At 28.1% G+C, this 20,983-nt stretch overlaps 1 protein-coding gene across 3 annotated transcripts; it reads left to right on the top strand.

The window, feature by feature from the left end:
• Positions 1-13,793: 13,793 nt before the first annotated feature.
• Positions 13,794-20,733, top strand: LOC112766107 (inositol diphosphatase DSP4). 3 transcript variants are annotated; one of them, XM_025811967.3, is made up of 6 exons: positions 13,794-14,547; positions 14,650-14,743; positions 17,958-18,015; positions 18,138-18,181; positions 19,031-19,146; positions 20,401-20,733. In XM_025811967.3, the coding sequence occupies exons 1-6, from the start codon at positions 14,264-14,266 to the stop codon at positions 20,408-20,410; spliced, it is 606 nt and encodes a 201-aa protein (XP_025667752.1). In that variant the 5' UTR covers positions 13,794-14,263; the 3' UTR covers positions 20,411-20,733. The 3 variants fall into 3 exon arrangements, with proteins under 3 accessions (XP_025667752.1, XP_025667751.1, XP_025667753.1); XM_025811966.3 differs by having other exon boundaries at positions 19,031-19,212; XM_025811968.3 differs by lacking the exon at positions 20,401-20,733 and adding an exon at positions 19,255-19,622.
• Positions 20,734-20,983: the final 250 nt, after the last annotated feature.

Raw genomic sequence — 20,983 nt, 5'->3', positions numbered from 1 at the left:
GGAAGAGAAAATTTTTGTGGAACTTCACAGCCAAGAAGAGGTCGCGGTTCAAGATTTTTCAGAGGTGGACGAAATTCAAATCAAGACTCGCGCCCTCAATGCCAAGTTTGTGGCAAACATGGTCACATTGCTCTTTTATGTTTTCATATATTTGATCAAGCATTTCAAGCCAATTCAGGTCCCTCAGCCACCTCTCAATCTTCATCAACCCTGCCACCACCTTCTACCTTCCACAATTCTCGAGCTTACCTTGCCACTCCTACATCTCTCTTAGATTCTGCTTGGTTCCCTGACATTGGTGCAAGCCGTCATGTGACAGCCGATTCATCAAATTTCTTGACAACCTCAGAATATAATTGTCCTGGTCAAATCCTCTTGGGTAATGGTTCAGGTACAAAGATTTCTAATGTTGGTTCATCTTTTCTTGTTTCTTTAGATAATCATGATGCATTTATTTTGAATAATCTATTGCATGCTCCTGATATAGCCCAGAATTTTGTTAGTGTCTAAAGGTTTGCAGTTGATAATGATGTTTATTTTGAGTTTCATGCTAATGTGTTCTATGTAAAATCTCAGGGAACTCACAAAATTCTGCTCAAGGGAGCTCCTAGGCATGGCGTTTATAAATTTGAAAATGTGGTTGTTACAAAAAATAATCAATCAGCTCCTATTTCAGCTTCTAATTTTCCTAAAGCTTTTGTTGCTAAATGTAATGAGTATTCCTTATGGCATAAAAGGCTTGCACATCCAGTCTCAAAAACTGTAATATCTGTGATGGAAAATCCTGTAATCTGTCTCCACCTACATTAAATTCAATAAAGACACCACTTTGTGATTCTTGTTATATGGCTAAAATGCATTTATTCTTTTTTCAATTAGATTCATATAATTATACTACTCCTTTAGAGATGGTTTACACTGACATTTGGGGCCAGCCCCTGTTACCTCTTATCATGATTTTCGATACTATATTACTTTTATTGATTGCTTTACTTGATATACTTCAATTTTCTTACTCAGAATTAAATTTTAAGCTTTGGCAACATTTTTACAATTCAAAGCACAGATGAAAAATTACACTAGTTTAAGAATTAAGAGTTTACAGTCAGATTATAAAAGGGAGTATCTTTCTAATTCAAGTCAGGCCCTAGCATAAATTCGGATACTAGTAATCTAGCTACCTGTTTTTTAATTCTTGAAAATTCTGTCATTCCTTTTCAATCAAATGCTCCAAATGATAACAATGAAACCAAACTCACTAATATTATCCATATATAATGCTCTTCTACTAAAACTGAATTTCGTATTGTGAAGCAGAAATTATTTAGGTGCAGAATCTCTTACAAGAATTAAACATTAAGCTCCATACTAGAATATACTGTAATAATATGAGTGTAGTTTTGTTGATAGCTAATTCTATACTTGATAATAAAATAAAATATTTTCAGCTAAATATTTAGTTTATTGTTAGAAAAAAACAAAGTCAAAACAAGAGCTTGCAAGTGGTGCACATACTTGAAATTGAGCTTTGACAAAATTTTTGTTATCAGCAACTTTTGAGAGGTTAAAACTCAAGTTTATATTAGAGTTATCCCAAAGTCCAACTTAAAATTGAAGAAGGTATTAAGATAGATGACAACTGTGTAAATCAAGATTCTGTCAAAAAGCAATTAGAAGCTCTTAACTAACTCTAGCAGCTTCTACAGTGTAGTAGTAATCTCCTATGTTTGTGTATATAAAGGCTTTTGGTCTAGTGGGTATGTAATTAAAAAATAGAAGTAATATATTATCTGTCAATTTATTACTAACAATAATTAATTATTATATTTTAAATATATATAAAGAGATACATCTAGAAAATATATTTATAAAGACATTTATATTAAATACAGTTATAAAAAAATATTTTTATTAGACACATCTACGAAGACACTTCTATTAAACACAATTATAAATAAGAATTGACAAAAATTAGCAAAAATGCTGTTAGTAACGTAACGAGACCGTTAAAAAATTAAGGGATTACAATGCATTATATTATTAGATATTAGAGAAAAAGCAAGGGCATAATAAAATGCTATTTAAGTCGTATAAGACTTTACCTGTGCTGGTTACCAGCCGTTGAAATTGAAGGCACATATGATTCCACTACGAGTCACTAAATCAAAATGAAGAATTTGAAAATATAGCCCTTCGTTACAGAATAAAATAAAGAATAAAAGGTTCAAAGAACAGGAGTTTATCTTGGTCACAAACAATTTACTGAGAACTCTTTTTTCAAATGACTTTAAGAGATTATTATTAAAAATAAAAGCATTTCTATTTTAATTTTAAAGCAGTTATAAACGAATTAGAACTGGTGACCCTCTAATTAAGCCTGAACATCTTGTACGTAATCACTAAATCAATATATATGTTAAATATATATTCCTATTCGCAAAAACTAATTGATAGCTAATTTTTGGAATATATATAACAATTTGAATACATAGTGTAAAAGATTATGAATGATATGATGTTAATATATTTAAACAATAGGCTATGATTGCTACATTCGAATCGAATAAGAGTTAAAATTGACTAATAATATTGATAGAATTTTAATTATATCTAATAAATTATGACCAAGTTTAATATTAGTTAATAAGTTTAGTCAAAATAAAATGCATATATTTAAAAGAAATTAAACTAATTTCTGAAACTTTTTTTAGCACATTATATTTATATGATTTTAAAATTTTCACTTAATCTTTCATTGATTTATATTTGTTTTTTCAATTTTTATGATGATCACTTTATCTTCAACTATCAGCCTTATTTAGATATGGCTACATATATAACCAAGGTTCTAAAACTGAACAAGCTATCGGATTGATAGAGTTAAAAATTAAAAAATTCAATCGAAATTAAATTCCAAATTAAACTGGATATATAAAAAAATATATTAATGTATAGAATATATTTTTTGAAAAAATAATTTTTGTTATGATTTATTATTTTTAAATTAATTAATCATTAAAAAATTATCACCAATTCAACTGGCTAATCAATGTTTTTACTAATTTTTATGGTTTTTGACCAATTCTCTATCATGCCATTTTATCTTAAATTGATCAATCTGATCGGTGATTTTTTATTAAAAAATTTAGAAACCAACTATCATATAAGCCAATTAAATTAATCTCTTTTTATTTTTTATTTTAAAATTTGAAAAATTAGGTTAGTGAAATTTTTTTTATAACGGATCTATTTTTAGCTAATTAATTAAAATTAGCGTCATTTTTAATTAGTTTTTTAACAAAACTAATTTTTAATTAACCAGATCAAATCAATTGGTTCAGTTTAATTTTCAGAACAACAATGTATATAACTCTATCACCTTAAACCAAGGTTTTTTTTAAAAGGGGACTAAATGAATGAACTCGTTGAAAGAATTTTAAGTATATTAAAAATATCGATGTTCTAATATTTTAACCATTGATATAAATTATTAAAAATATATATAATATATTAATTAAAATTAACTATTAAAATAATTAGAACATTACATTTAAAATTTTATATATTGTCATATTGAATACCGAAAATAGAAAGAAGGAAATCGAGAATCTTTTCTGGTTCACTTTTTTGTTTCGCTTTCTAGCGTGAGATGACACAAACGTAAAGAGAAGGAATAAAATAATAAAATGAGTGAAAGCTGGTTTTGTATGTGGCGCAGAGCCCTCGCATACTGACCATCATACTTTTTTATTTTTATTTCTTTTTTCAATTTTGGCTTTTCAAGCACCAAAGTACAAAAGTGGTTCTCAGCATATTCCTTCGAATGTTCCACTTACATCTACCAAAAAATAAAAAATAATTATTGACCTATTCAACGATGGTAATTAATAATTATGAACTATACTGCTCGATCTTGTTCAAGCACATATAATCGAAATCTACTTGTTATTAGCAATAAGTACATTATCTTTATGCATATTTTAAATTGAAGAAATAGTTCAACAATGAAAATATCTTTATACACATATTTCGGGTTTCTACTTGATTCAATGAATTATATAGTTCTATATATTAAGAGAAAAAGATAGGTTACTTCAATTATTGACAATGTTCTACATATTATTAGATATTTAATATGGTATACACGCAAATTATATATTAACACTAAATGGCTATTTATTTATTTAGTAGGATTGTGGCCTACTAGGATTTAAAGTATTCTGCTAGGGTTTTCGTCAGAATAATATGTATTTTCAAAGTCAACATAATCAAATGATTTGAATGTGTGATCGTGGTCAATTTCATAGCATCCATACAAGTATACAACACATACTAGTTCTGATCCAAAGAAAAATTTGAATGAGGAGGAATAGATGATTTATGTCAATGCAGTGTAATCAAAAAGAGAGTAGGTGTGAACGTAGTTTAATTGGGACATTATTAACTGATCGAATTTTTTCTTTTGGAACTATAGAACTAGTTTTAACCTTTATATGGAAAATGATCCTCTCCAGTTTTTTTAACAATTGATAGAATACAGTGTGATCTATCACCTTTGATTCTATGAGTGGGACCAGAAATAAATAAAAGAGAGAGAACGATGAATGGTTAGATTGAACACTGGATACCATCTAATTTTTTTCTCACTGGAGAGGATCCACTCCCCCTTTATATAGAGACAGTCGGCTGACTTTAAAGTGCTAACTAGACCTTGGCGGCAACATATTCTAATTTTTCTTTGAGTAAGAAAAAGAGGTTGTCAGAATTGAAAGGAGACTTTCTTAGATCTTTGAGAACTTTATTCTCAATTTAAAATGATGGAAGAAGGGGAAACCAATTGAAGAGGTAATGTTCTCACATGTTCTGTTATGGGTATAATTTTGAGAATTGCCAGAGCACTATAAAACAAAAGAACTGTGAAGGAAGTTAGGAAATATATTTGGAGATGTCTTAAATGTTGATATTCTTCATATGAGAGAAAAGAAAAGTAGAATTGTCAAAGTTCAGGTCACCCTAGATATTACAAAACAGTTAAGAAAGATTTTGAATATTGCTGGCCCTAATGGTAAAGTGATGGAAGTACAACTCTGATATGAGAGAATTGAAAAGTTTTGCAAATATTGTGGGCAAATTGGTCATGAGGTCAGGGGTTGTAATACTTATCTAGAAGATTTGCTGAAAGGGGAGGTTATAGAGGAGGGCTGGGGTGATTGGTTGTGGACAGAAGAGAGGACAGTCAAACAGAAAATATAATTTCAAATAGCACGCTTAGAGAAGGTGCAGGATTGAGGATCACCAAAAAATCAACACCGGTCAATCTTTTAAAAAGCTTTGCTAATTTATCAGTTGATGATTCACAAGTTAGAAGACTGGAGATTTTGGAGAAAAGGGGGAGTCAAACTGGGATTAGAAAAAACTCCATTGAATTTAGCTAAGACAATGAAGAAGTTTCAGATTCTGTTCTCAAACAAATTGAACAATTTGAATTTGGACTTTTTCGATTGGGGATAGGCAGCAAATCAGAGAAGTCTAGAGATAGAAAGATAAAGCTAAAAAATTTAGCTAGAAAAGGAGGTAATTAGGTTGTTGGGGTAAAAAGAACTACAATGGTGAAAAGTGGTGATTTGATGCAAAAGAAACAGTATCAGATGCAATTGGAACCTACTGAGAGGGAGAAAGGTGCCAACCCAAAAATGGCACCAAGGATCCATAAAGATGGTGATGTGGAACTGTCGGAGTCTAGAAAATTTTCTGATAGTTCACAATATATATGCAAGGGATTAGTAAATCTCATTCTCCCGAAGTAATTTTTTATGTGAAACAAAAAATATTACCTTGATGGTGCAGGCTCAGGGTGGTAAGGCAGGTTTCACCAAATTTCATTGTGTTAATCCTAATGGTCTAACTGGTGAATTGACGTTGATGTGGAGAGATAATGTAGATATTTAGATTCGAAATGAAGAATAGTATTTTATTCATTTTAAATGGAGAGATTATCAGATGCAAAGGGAGTTAGAAGTGGTGGCAGTGCATTTACATAATGACGAAAATCAAAGGTTGATGCAATATGATAAAGTCCTTGAACTGTTAAACCAAGCCCAGAGTTGCTATGCAGTAATTGGTGATTTTAATGCAATAACGGTTTATCACGAAAAAGAAGAAGGAAAAATGAAGTCTGCAATGTCAATAGCAGTCTTTAATGAATTCATCAATGCTAGTAGTTTGGTGGATCTAGACTACTTGGGAATAAAATTCACTTGGTGTAACAAATAGTATGGGGACAATTTTATTTAAGAAAGATTGGATAGATGTCTGGTTTCTCAACAATTCAGAGACGATTATTCAAGAGCTTCCATTGTGCATCTAGAAGATATGGGTTTAGACAACTGCCCTATTCTTTTTAACTCAGACATGGAAGGAAGAAAGGCTACGAGGAGATTCTACTTTTAAGAGCGATGATATAGGAAAGAAGAGGTGCTGAATATTGTGAAAGAGGCATGGAGATATGGTATTTCAGGTTCTCTAATGTACAACTATTTAACAAACTAAAATAATGCAGGCACTATCTGATTGATTGGAAAAATACCAGCTTTAGTAACTCACAAAAAAACTATTGTTGATCTTAAGACGAAGCTGGTGACGAAGAAAGCTAAAGGCAACAATGCAAATAGATAAGTAATTCATACTCTGGAGAAGAATTTGCTGGATGCATATGAGATGGAAGAGAGGTACTGAAAAGAAAAATCAAGAATTCAGTGGCTCAAGTGGGAAGATCAGAATATTAAATTTTTTCGCTCTAAATTTCAACATAGATTAAAAAAAAAAAACAAGATCCACAGACTACAAGACAGCTTCGGTTCATTCAAAACAGATCCAGAGGGCATAGCTCAAGTTGCTCAAAACTACTTTTAGAAGCTTTTTTCTTCCTCTAACCTTCAGTCAGCAAGGGAGGACATTCACTCTATTCGAAGGAAGGTGAATAATAGAACTAATTAGATGCTCACAAAAAGAGTAATGAAAAGTGAAATCAAGGCTGCTGTTTTTTTTATTAGTCCTTTTTCGGTTCCCGACGATGATGGATTCACGGCAAAACTCTTTCAATTTTACTGGAAAACTATCAAAAAGGAGGTAGTGTAAGCAGTTGGTAATTTTTTTACGGGTGGTAAGACGTTGGGAACCTTAAATCATACTCAAATTTGTCTCATTCCAAAAGTTCCTATGGAAGAAACGATGACCAAATAAGGCCAATAAGCCTTAGTAGTATCTTCTATAAAATAATCTCTAAAGTCCTAGTACATCGCATGCAAAATATTATGAATAAGATAATTAGTGATAATTAGAGTGCATTTATTAAGAAAAAGTTGATTAGTGATAACATCCTCATTGTACATGAATACATGCATTTTCTAAAGAATAAGAGATTTGGTGATTATGATTTAGCCCTTAAGTTTGATATGAGCAAGGCGTATGATAGGGTGGAATGGAGTTTTGTGTGGAGGTTATAGAACAACTAGGTTTCTATGAAAAATGGATTGATTGGATGAAAGAATATGTGACTATTGTATCATATTCTGTTACTTTAAAAGGACAACCTCATGGTTTCTTTAAATCATGTAGGAAATTACGATAAGATGATCCTCTCTCCCTATCTTTTTATAATTTGTGCAAAGGGACTATCCCAATTGTTCCATAGAGAAAAATAGAGACCAAGAGATTTGAGGTCTAAAGCTTAACAGTAGATGCCCTTTTTTTAGCCACTTATTTTTTGCGGATGGCTCTATTATGTTCTATAAAGCAATAGATACAGCATGCCAACACCTTATGCATACCTTACAGACCTATGGTGAATTGAGCAGTTAAGTTGTTAATCTGTCCAAATCAACAGTATTTTTCAATCGGAACACCCCAGAACAGACTCAGAATTATCTAGCTCACATCCTACAAATTCCTCATCTGGACAGGTAGGACAAATACTTAGGGCTACTGTTTGTGATTTAAAGATCTAAGAAGGCGTCTTTTAACTACATTTGGAACAAGATTGTGAAGAAACTACAGGATTGGAAAAGGAATTTATTATCAATGAGTGGAAAAGAGATCTTCATTAAGGCAGTGGCTATTGCTATTCTAATTTATACGCTGAGTTGCTTTAAACTTTCAGATTCTCTAATAGAAGACATTAAAAAAAGTTATGCAATTTTGGTGGGGCAGAAAAATGATGAAAGGAGACAGCATTGAGTTAGATAAGACATTATTCGTCGACAGAAAGAGCAAGAAGGAACGTGATTCAAAGATTTAAAGACGTTTAATTTGGCGATACTTACAAAATAGAGCTGGAGATTAATGATAAAGACACGCTAGCTCTTTAGCATAAAAAATTTATAAGAGCAAGTATTTCAGGTACTCGTCTTTTCTAAAGGTAAATATTCGTCAAAATTCTTCTTAGACTTGAAGGAATCTATTAGAAGAGATGAAGGTTCTCGAGAAAAGAGTGTTTTAATCTTTGGAAAGAAAAATTTAGTGAGAATATTTGAAGACCCATAGTTGGAAAATTTTAATCCTATATATTGAAATACACTACTAGCTTAACACATACTCAAATCTAATATGGGTTAATCAATTATATGCCAGCAATAATTGAAAAAGAAAGTGAGTTGGAAGGAGAAGGTTGCTCTTGCATCGATACTACTATGAAAGATTTAGAAAACAAGAAATGTTAGGATCTTTGAGAACATCATCATCTTACCATATCAAATAGCGACGGAAACTAAGATCATAACAAAAGAGTTTTAATGACATCTTACCGTGTAGCTCATTTCTTTTTTTTCTTAATATTGTGTTTAAGGCATTTGGATTTATTCCCTTTTTTTACTGTACTTAGTCCACTTTAGACATATATTTTATTTATTGAAAAAAATGAATTACTATTTTCTTTGAAAAAAAAAGCTATTTATTTATTTGGTAGCAATTATGATCAATGGTATTACTATATTAATTAATGGAATGCACATGAACACAACAACATGCTCAACAATAATAATGAAGCTGCTGCCAGTATGGCCTTTCTTCGAGTAATTATAACCGTAGAATTTGTTGGTTAGATTTTGAAGTAAAATATCTTATTCTCACTGCCAACTTAGCTTTAGTTTTTGCTTCTTTATTTTTCTTTTGGGGTCAACAACTCAACATTCTCTTTTTCTGCCACTAGCCACTTAATGGAGCATTGTTGTGTTATGCTTACTTACTTAAGGGTTGTTTTTTAGTTTTAATTGGACTAAACGAATTATAATCCATAATGTTAGAAAAATAATAATTTATAATTATTTTATTTAACTTAATATTTATAATTATATAGATATAATATTTATATTCAATTATTTCAGTTTTAGTTGAAGAATGCAAAATTAAAAAAAATCACTATAAAGATAAAACGTATATTGATTTATACATGTATTTTTTTTAAAAAAAAAAAACATAGATAAAAAATAGATATGGTATTAAAAAAATTGATAACTAAATGAAACCTATTATTATACACCCAAAAAAATTATTCATAATTAATTTCAATTTATTATTAATTTAAGTAAATTTTAAGTGACCTAATTACTACAAACTCTCAGGCAAGAATGATTCATATGCACAATTTTACTTGTTTACTCCTATTAAAATTTTATAAACCACCTCTATCTTTTTTTCCTTTTGGATTGGGGGGTTGTCTTTTTTTTTTTCCACTGAAGATAGAGACACTCGAACCCGCAACCTCTTGGGTGAGTATGAAGAGACTATGTCATTTGAGCTATAATTTCTTGAGGGTTGTCTATATTATATTATAATATAATGTTGATTTTTATTATTAGCTTTTTAATTTCCCGAATTTTTTAAGTTGATCACAAATTAAACATGTGCATACTCGATCATATCATGTGTAGATATATATTTAATAATCCTATTGCAACAATTATAAGAAGATTGTCAAAGAAATTAATCCAGATACACACCTATAAACAGCATACACTCACACACACACACACCAATCGGTTGGAAAAATCAACAGAAACACACTAATTAACATGTGCTCCTCTTCATGCTGCTTCTCTTGAGACATTATGAGATTCTTTCATTAGTTGATGAATTGTTGACATGCATTTTTCAACTAGCCAGCTTGCGTTTCTTAATACAACTTAACCACATGTATGTACGTGATAGTATATATAATTTCAATGAAAATTAGTAATATCACTATTACTACCATAAGAATACCATATTTATTTGCTCTTTTTTTTATATAGTTCATAACCTCGTATTAGTAATTTAATAGTAGTATACATCAAAATCAAATTAATTGCTTTTTTTTTTTAACCAACTTGGTGGGTTGGTCGAGTGGTCAGCTCACTCGTTCGCTTAAGTAAGCGTCGGGGGTTTGAATTCCGCCTTATGCATGCAGCAACCTATTGGCCAGCGGCAGACCCTTAAATGGAGCTCCGATCCGCGACGGATTAATCCTTCGCCTGTCGGACTGAGAGATACGGTGGACAACAAAAAAAATTGCTTTTTCTTGAGAACAAAAAACTCAAGCTGTCGTACCGTTCACTGAGTAAAGCCACGTGGCTATGTGTAAGGAGGAAAAAAAATCATTAATGTTATTAATATATTTTGATGATATACATTTTTGTTTTTCCTTCTCATATTTTTAATATATCAAACTATGACAAGGATTTTTTTTAAATAAATAAAATTTTTATATTTATCATCTTACATAAATATCATATTATTTACTTTTATACATACATAGTATTTCTAAATTTCACAGCCAGTATAATTTTATTGGTGTTGACTGTGAAATTGACTAATAATGCAATTTAGTAATATTATAATAGCAGAAAAGAAAACAAATCAATTTATTGATATATATATTTTAAAATTATAATTTTTATGTTATTTTAAAAGACTATATTTTATATTAATTTTTTAATATTAAAAGTTTTAATAATAATTCTTTAAATATTAATGAACCAAAATTTTTAACATAAATATCAATAAACTAATATGTTTTCTACTATTTCAGTTTTGTTGACTGTTCCAACTAAATTGCAATAAAAGTTTTTCTTTTTCTATTTTGCAGATAGTGGCTACAAAATTAGGTGGCTGCAAAATTAAAGAATAATACATAAAATAATAAATATTTGTATTTTTATGTAAAGTAATAAATATATAATTTTTTTATTATTTAAAAAGAAGGCAACTATGACACCTATTTTTTTTAAAAGAAAAATGTAAAAACGTAATTTACACGAATGGGCAAAGGGAATCTAAATTTTCCCCACGCGCCGCAATTTTATATAAAATTAATAAATTAAAATAATAATGATGATATGATGAAACATGAAAGTAAAGACTAAAGAGTGAAGATGTGTTAAAAGCTTTTTCATGTGCTGAGGTCAGGGGCGTGTGTGGTCCTTAATTTTTGCTTCCTTTCCTTCTCCAATTTGCTATGTCAATTGTCAAAACCCTTTGCTTCTACAATTCATTGTTTCTTAATCACTAATACAACCATTTATAAATAAAAACTACCATTAAGTAAAGCTAATTATATGTAAATCACACACTCAATAGCACTATTACATCATCTACATAGAAAAAGGGTTATGATATATAGAATTTTGATTGCCCCTGGTTTTAAAAGTTTTTTTACCTTTAAAAAAAATTAATTTTAATTATGTCAGTGTAAAATTATTTTATATGTATGTTTAATCACATAACGTTACATTAGCAAAAATAATTATTTTTTATATTGATTGCGTGAATAATCATCTAAGAAAATAATTGTAATTACATGACTATAATATTTTAAATTCTTAAAAAAATAAAAATACTTCCCATTCATATTATATTATATTGGGTTGTCTAGGTTAGTATGTCAACTCTATTTTACGTAGTTTAGGCAATTAATTTGATATTGACAAAATGACATGAAAAATTATTTTTGTTTTGATGAAATCACTTGATTCTATCTTATTAGAAATTTGACTTATATTAATTCAAATAATTTTAATCAAATTTTTTAAAAAATATACGAGTTCTTTTATTTTTTATTTTAAACTTGAATCTAAGACTATATAATTAAGATAATGAGGCAACTATATAATCTTAAAAAAAAAGCAAAAAATTAGTTAGAATAATCGATCATATATTAATTAAGATTAATCATCCAATAATTAATAAGGTTGAATATTACTTAGCTTGTCCCACAATATAAAAGAAATTTTTTCTATCACTCAACTTTTTCTTGATATGCATTTTTCTTTTTGGGAAGTTATTAAAACAAAAAAAAAAATGAACCTCATTTTAAATTATATCGAGTGACATTTAATGCGAAATGTATTTAATTGCCATAATTAATGTTGATTTAATTTTGATAAATGACACTGTTAGAAAAGCTTAACATCTCAACTTATGGTATTCATAATAAGAATAAATTAGCTAATCGCATAGAGATATTTTTAAAAAATAATGATAACTATTAGATGATTTAATTTAATTAATTATATTATATACATATTAAAATTAATTATTAAATAAATTATTTATATAAAAATAATACATAATAACTAATTTATATATATATATATATATATATATATATATATATATATATATATATATATATATATATATATGAGTAAAGTATCGTTTTTGTCCTCAACGTTTGGGGTAAATTCCAAAGTTATCCCTAACGTTTCAATCGTCCTATTTAAGTCCCTAACGTTTTAAAATTGACTCAATGTTATCCTGCCGTTAGGGATCCATTAACAGAATTGACGACGGGACAAAATTAAGACGATTTTGAAACATTGGGGACTTAAATAGAACGAAAACATTAGAGACAAAAACGATACATAAAAATAAATTTTAATTTAATTTTATCTTTCAATATAATATTAATTTTTTACTGTACATAGTATTCAATTATTTTTTAATTACATCTAAATAAATTACACTTAATCACATTATTTTTATTTTAAATAAATTTATTTTTTTATAATTTTAAAAAATTTTGATACATTAGAGACAAAAGGTATAATTTATATTTTATTGTATATATTATTTTTTTTCTGCAAGTTTATATACTAATCATTCTACAAATATTTCATGATAACTAAAAATCTTTAAGAGTAAAATTATAAAAAAAATTAATTTATTTAAAATGAAAGTAATATGATTAAGTGTAATTTACTTAAATGTGATTAAAAAATAATTGAATACTATGTATAGTAAAAAATTGATATTATTAAAGGATAAAATTAAAATTTATTTTTATGTATCATTTTTATCCCCAACGTCTTCGTCCTATTTAAGTCCCTAACGTTTTAAAATCGTCTCAATTTTGTGCCGCCGTCAATTTTTTTAACAGATCCTGGCAGGACAACATTGAGTCAGTTTTAAAACGTTAGGGACATAAATAGAATGATTAAAACGTTAGAGACAACTTTGAGACTTACCCCTAAATGTTGGAGACAAAAACAATACTTTACTCTATATATAGAATTAGTTTTGGGTAAATACATGGCACAAACCGCCGTCCGAAGACCGTTTTTTGGTCGTGATACATCCAATATTTTTAGGCTAAATACATCTACAAGAAACTAATTAAAAGGAACAAATTACATTTTATTAACAAGTATAACTTAATTCAGTTTTAGTTTAGTAATAATCAACCAATTGATATAAAAAAAAAAAAAAAAAGCTAAGGCAGACATGATCACATGATCACATCACATAGTATTTTCAAAAGAAAAATAGCATTTGGCTTATGACTAAGCCAAACGGTGTGCTATGCTCTAATTTAATTTCTCTCTTACTCTCTTCTCCAATTCTCATCTCTCTCTCAATGTCTGTTTATATAAAGGCCTCTCTCTTTCACTTCTCTCATATCATATCATATGGTCTCCACCACCACCCTACCACTTTAACTAACCCCACCCCACTTCCATTCTCTCAACAAAGTTATAAACTTTCTTCACCAAAGTTTGTTTCTTTCTTCTCAACTGTCAAAAAAAGCATTCATTGAGAGTTAGAGAGAGGCAGTAACATATATATATATATACAAGAAATTTAAAAGAAGCAGCCCATAAGGAATATCCTCTTTGATCCCTTCACTTTATTTTTATATTACTCACTTATTTGTTTCCTTTCTTTTATTTTGATCCCACAACAAAACAAAACAAACACCACCATCTTGTGTTTTTTCTCAGTTTCCAACTTTGATATGCAAGTAGCAGAACTCCAACAAAACCTGGTTCAACACCAACACAAAGAGAACAAGATCATGTGCAAGAAGATCCAGCTAAGTGTCTCTGACACTGAGCTCCATAATAATCACCATCATAATTCATGTGGTTGTGATGTTGATGGGTGCCACAAGGTTGAGGGTGAGGATCTATTCATTCCACCCCTCAATTTTGCAATGGTTGATAATGGCATTTTCAGGTCTGGTTTCCCTGAACCTGCTAACTTCTCCTTCCTTCAGACCCTTGCTCTCCGCTCTATCATGTATGTATATCATACCCTTTTCCCACTTTCTTCATTTTCATCGACCCAATTCTTGGATTCTTCTAAGTTCTTAATCTTTCTTTGATTAATTGCTCTTTTTAGATATCTATGTCCTGAGCCATATCCAGAGGCTAACATGGAGTTCCTCAAGTCAAATGGGATCAAGCTTTATCAATTTGGAATTGAGGGTCATAAGGTATCTATCTATCTATCTATCTGTGAACTTTATTAATTTGTGTGTGTTTTTGTATTATTAATTAGGAGATGATTTGGTTTGGTTTGTTTTCCATTTTGGGTGGTTTCTCTGTTGGGTCTAATAGTATTTTGTGTTGAATGTGTTTGGTTTCTATGTCTTGCTGATAAATTTGCACAACCATCAACCATAACAATGATATTGTTAGAGACGAGAAGTGATAAGGCCAGCAATTTTTGTGTTTTGTAACTATTAATTGGTCATTAATAGTATTTTTAACGGAATGAGATTAAATCTAATGGTATGAAATCATTCAATTTTCTTTTAATGGTTAAATACTGGCCAACTTTTTAAAAAATTGCTGGCCCTAAAACTTTTTCGTTAGAGATATAGTCATTTATATATCTTCTCTTGTTAGTTTAAATTTTTAAATTTTTGAGAAAAATGATATTGTAATATAATATCAAAATTTTCATAATTAAAAGGTTTAGAATTCAATCTTTGTTAAACTAAAAAAAAGAAAGTTTACTATAAGACAAAAAAAGAAAGAAATTTACATTAAAATTTAAACAAATTTAAAAGAGACTATTATTTAAAAAGACGTATTAACAATATAACCACTCATATATCTTCTTCTATTAGCATAAATTAAAAAAAAAGTAAATTTATCGTATATGTCTAATCCAATTGAAATGAATTGTGTCTCATCTATTTGTTATGTTTTGGAAGGTTTTATTCAAGTTGGTGTGGATAATTAATTAGTGGCCTATTGAATGAAATGGGACCATTAATTATTACATCAGTAACTTGTGGAGTAGTCTGCTTTTCTTCAAGAAATGTTTGAATTAAATGATTTTTTATTTTTTTACATAGCAGTGCAAAATTAGAAGGAGAGAAAAAGGGGGGATATTGTAACTTGTAAAGTTGGTTATTGTCATTATTTTTCTTCTTTTTCCAGTGATAGAGTCATTTAACCTAAACAAATACATGATTTATGATAAAATATTTGATATTACTAATTTATATAGTTGACTCCGCGTAATAAGATAAAACTTAATTGTTCTCGATGTTCTGTTTTAAAATTTTTTGATAAAATATTCTAACTTTAGATAATGATTAAACAAATCTTACAGAGTCTTCTTCTGATAATATTTTAAAATGTTCCAACTTTTAATAGTGCATAACAAAATCTTAAGAGAACTATACTATTACATCTTTTTGGGTATCATTATTATGTTGTCATATCAATAATATTTTTTGGTCATGCTATTGCTACTGATTATTACATCCATTCTTTTTCAATTTTGGAGCATATTTCTTCTGTTTTAAAATAAAGAGAGTTGTCTTCAATATTGGCCCTTATGTGCACAGAGAAAGTATACCAACTTTAGAATATGAAAATATCATGCTTGATGGGAATCCTAGCTGGCATATCAAGTCTTTTCCTTATTTTTCTTTTCTTATCTAAAATTATCACAATCATTATTTGATCTTGTGAATATATAATTAATGGATTGGTGGATAAGCATATATTATACTTATTGTCTATATAATGGGATGTCAAAAAATCTATTCAGTCCATGAAGCACTAATTTTTCACTCTGATCATAATGCAATGCAAGTACAGATAGAGAAAAGGGAAAGGAATTAATAACAGCAATGAATGTGCACCACAATCATTTATCAACCCACCAAAAGACAATAAGAACAGACAACATTTAAGTATAAGGACATGGTTAAAAAAAAATATACAGAGAATGTATCACAATTCATTTTGGACATATAATTTATGTGTTACTTGAGGGAGATTCAAGCTAAATTACTTAACTCAAATGTTTAAATTGATAAGAGGCGACACATAAATAATTATATATATTTAATATATTTTTTATGTAATTTTTTTTTGAATTTGTGTGAATTTTATATAGATTTTTTTTTTCTTTTTCTGTCTTAAAATCTTTTTTTTTTCTAGAGATCAACATAAATAAAATTCTAATAATTTTGATCATAGAAGTTTCGATACTATATCATAAAATCGTTTGAGAAGAGACAAATAATTATTATATTAAAAATAAACATTGTATTGAATTAGTATAAGAGAACATTTAAACTGTTATGATATTGTTTGAATTCCTCAAGTTTCAATTCTATAAACTTTGTTTTGGATACAAAATTATGGACTCAAATCTTCCTTCCATGTCAAGGAAACAGAACACTACTTTTTAGTCATGTGTCTTTATCTAATGAGTTGAATTTAATTTTTGATGGACTTAATTTGTAGCAAACTCCTTATTTTAGTTGAAGACCTCATTGTCTAATTTTGGCATATCTGTATATCCCTAAGTGGAAAACGAGGTAGTGAGATACATGAATGAGAATTGATTTGATTAATAGGTTCTTTCTATTTCTGTTTTCTTAACGGTAATGTTAAGGAGAAAAAAATTAATAAATATTAAATAAAATAAATTTTGGTGTTTATTTTTTTAAATTTAGGATTGAGATTCAAATTCACCTTTAAGTTGAGTATGAAAAAATTATACTATTTGAGGTATAACTCGATAAATTCTAGTTATTTTTTATTTTTTTTTTGTTATCAAATATTTTTGTTTTTCTAATTAGTAGTATCAAGTTTTTGTGTGTGAAGTAATTAGTAAAATAAAAACCGTGATTTAATAAAAAGAAAAGTTAGAGAATCAATATTTTTAGTGAAAGAAATAGAGTTGGTCGGTACATACTAATTCAAATACAAAGCAAAACATACAAGATAAAAATGTTGGTCATTTAATTTCGTTAATAAAAAATAAAATTGATTAATAATTGCTTCCCTTGGATGCCAAAGAAGTGTAGTTTAATTTTCACTCAGGATTATCATCATCAGTTTGTTATATATTGGTAAATATTTTCTTTAAATGGTATTAGCATGCTGATGTCCCATTCGATAATATTAAGAGACAAAAATAATAATTAAAATTTATTTTATTTAACATCTGTTAATTACGATTAAAATTAATAAATTTTAACGATTTTTTAGTTAAATTTTTTTGCCACTAAATATTTCCGTGTCCCATTTTTACCAATAAATTTGGATGAAAAAATTTAATTAAAAAACACTTTTACTATTATTTTATGTAAACATAGCTACTATATAGGTGACAAGATTTTTTATCATGTGAAATAATATAATTAAATACTAAAAAGATTGTGTATCTGATCACAGGAGCCTTTTGTAAACATCCCAGAAGACACAATCCGTGAAGCATTAAAAGTTGTCCTTGGTATGCTTCCATATATAAATAGATATATACATCTTCCGTTCTCTTTTATTATCTTTGCTAATTGCTACTGCATTTATTTCAACAACTCATTTTGTTATTAATATGCTCACCATTATTTGCAGATGTCAGGAACCATCCACTTATAATTCATTGTAAGCGGGGGAAGGTGAGTTTTTATTTTATTTTTATTTATTTTGTCTTTTCCAATTTTCTAAGTGCATTTTCCAATTTGTGTGTCTAAGTTTTCTAAGTAACTATTAGTTTGATTAAATTGCGGCACTTCTTTGAAATATTATATCTAGTTAAAAGTAGATATATTTTAAAAAACAAAAATCAATTTTTTTCAACAAATAATAGGATAATCATTACAAGAAAAAAAAAAACACTTTTAGTGATAACTTATTTTACCTTTAACCCTTAATAAAATAGTTGCTAGCATAATATCAAAAATTAAATATCAACAATCTTATGCTTTATTTTCAAAAAGATTTTAATGATAATTATTATGATTGTTGATAAAGACTTTTTTAAAATTCACAACAATTCCATAACTTGTTAATTATAACATATAAACTGTCATAAAAAAGTAATTAAATTAATTAAAAAATACTAATCATAATAAATTGTTACTAAATCTGCTATTAAAATTAGTTTTTTTTTAAGTGAATATTTATCTTTTTTTTTTTTATGTTTTTGTCTTGATTTTTATGCTTTTATTATTAATTATTAGTTCAATAAACAATAATATTAGAGAGACAATAATTTAAAATTATCTTATTTAACTTAACATCTATAATTTCATATATATAACATCTAAAATTACATACTTATTATATCTAGTATTATACATTTATTTCAGAAATAATTAATAAACGTAAAATAAGATAATTTTAGGCTAATTTAACTGATTTTTGTTGCCTCTCAAACATTTCTGTTGTTAGTTTGCAGCATACTAATTTACTGATGTTCTTAAAGTGTATAATAATTAACGATTCTTATTATATTTAATATGCAGCACCGAACAGGGTGTTTAGTAGGATGCTATAGGAAGTTGCAGAAATGGTGTTTGTCTTCTGTGTTTGATGAATACCAACGCTTTGCAGCTGCAAAAGCAAGAGTTTCAGATCAGAGGTTCGTTGAATTGTTTGATATTTCAACCATCAAGCATCTCCCTATAACATTTTCATCTTTCAAGAGGTAACATAGGAAAGTGTTATGCTAATTAAATTGAATAAATAGGAAAAGGTGATGAACTCCTTCAATTCATCAATGCATTATTGCGGCGGCAGAAAAAGGACTACTTATTCTTCTCCATCATTCCCATCATTTTCAATTATATTAGAATATGTAGTGGTTATTACTAGATCAGCATTGTTATTGCTTGTATCTTTATATAATTATTATTGTTATATATAGTTCTTGTAGTTCATACTCTACTTCATTGGTTAGGCACTTTCTGTATGTGCCTATCATCCTTTATTATTATTATTTTTTTCTATGCTGCTACCCCATTCATCTGAAATGAGTGTAGATACTTCTTGATTTTTTTCTCGAGGCTCGGAGAATTATTCAAGAAAGCTAGAAAAATAAAAAAAATGTTTGCTCTATATATACATTGTTATGTATTATTTCTTTCCTTCAGTTCATGCATAAAAATATTATTTATAGTATATTAGTGTTAGTATAGTCTTTATTTAATTTACATGCAGTTATTTTCATATAAAATTGATAGTTGAAAATAATTAAATAATTTGATTAAATAATTATTATTTAATAATTTTCAACGTATATAGAGTATCACTGATTAATTTGCAGGACTAGTTTAATGCACATTTCACAAATTTTTTTTTGGTTTGTATGGACGAGAAAATCCAAGAATGAATGAAGAGGAATGAGAGTTGTGTAATAATAATTCTCAAATACATAACATAATAATAAATATGAAAAATGATTGGGAATTAAATAGTGGTAATATATGCTTGAAACAAAAAAGATTACACAATGGACTTTATTTATATATGATATATTAACGACCGTTTTTACTTTTCGGTATCTTTACTCTGAAGTGTTTCATGATGATCTGCAAAATTTGTAATGGCACTAAGTAATTTACCTATAATTTGAGCAAAAAATAATTGCTAGCATTAATCTTCGCAAATAAAAATTTAACTTTTTATACTTATCTATCAAGTAATAAACGAAAATATTATTTTCTTACGGGAAGTATATATAAGTTAAGGGTGAAACATTCCTACATAGTTAGTTTAGCACGCAAGGTTTTATATAACTAGAAAATAATTAAACAAAAAAAGTAGCTTTAGTTAAAATTCTTTGATAACGTTAGTGAAAAGAATTGACATTATGTTTTACATTATTTCTTTCTAGGTTGGATTGAAATTATAAGGACTGCTACTTGAAGGGCAATGGTTGAAGGATTGCAACAAATTAAACTCCATTCGGAGGAATTTTTCTTTTCCTTCTAAACTTAATGTGATGCACATCTTTTTCAAGGGCCTTAAGCTGTTGCTTGGGAAGGAGACAAGTGCAGTGTTGATATTTAAAAAATAGCATTAAGATTCAACAAATAATTTTATGTGTAAATGTTCAATTTAATTCGCACAATTTGATCACTTTGTAATTATTCAATTGAAGCTTTACTAGTACCATGACTATATTATTTTAAGATCAGTTTCTATACGACTTGTTCTTAAGTCTTAACCATATGATGTCTCAACTATTAGCATCTGGGCTTTTCCCACTTTATTGGCAATACAAAGTAAACTTTTGATCGGATTAGTTGGCTAATGATATCGGTCATGGTTTTTTGTTATAACTAATTAAGTTATTACTAATTAAAACCATGACGAAAATCATTAGCAATACAAAGTAAATTTTTTACATGAACAATAAATACGCTAATTGTCTAGCAAAAATGAGTTTAGAGTTAGAAGATGATTTTTTGTTCAAT

Source organism: Arachis hypogaea, chromosome 17 (assembly GCF_003086295.3).
Source record: "Arachis hypogaea cultivar Tifrunner chromosome 17, arahy.Tifrunner.gnm2.J5K5, whole genome shotgun sequence".
Lineage (NCBI taxonomy): Eukaryota > Viridiplantae > Streptophyta > Magnoliopsida > Fabales > Fabaceae > Arachis > Arachis hypogaea.
This window is presented reverse-complemented; position numbering and strand designations above follow the sequence as displayed.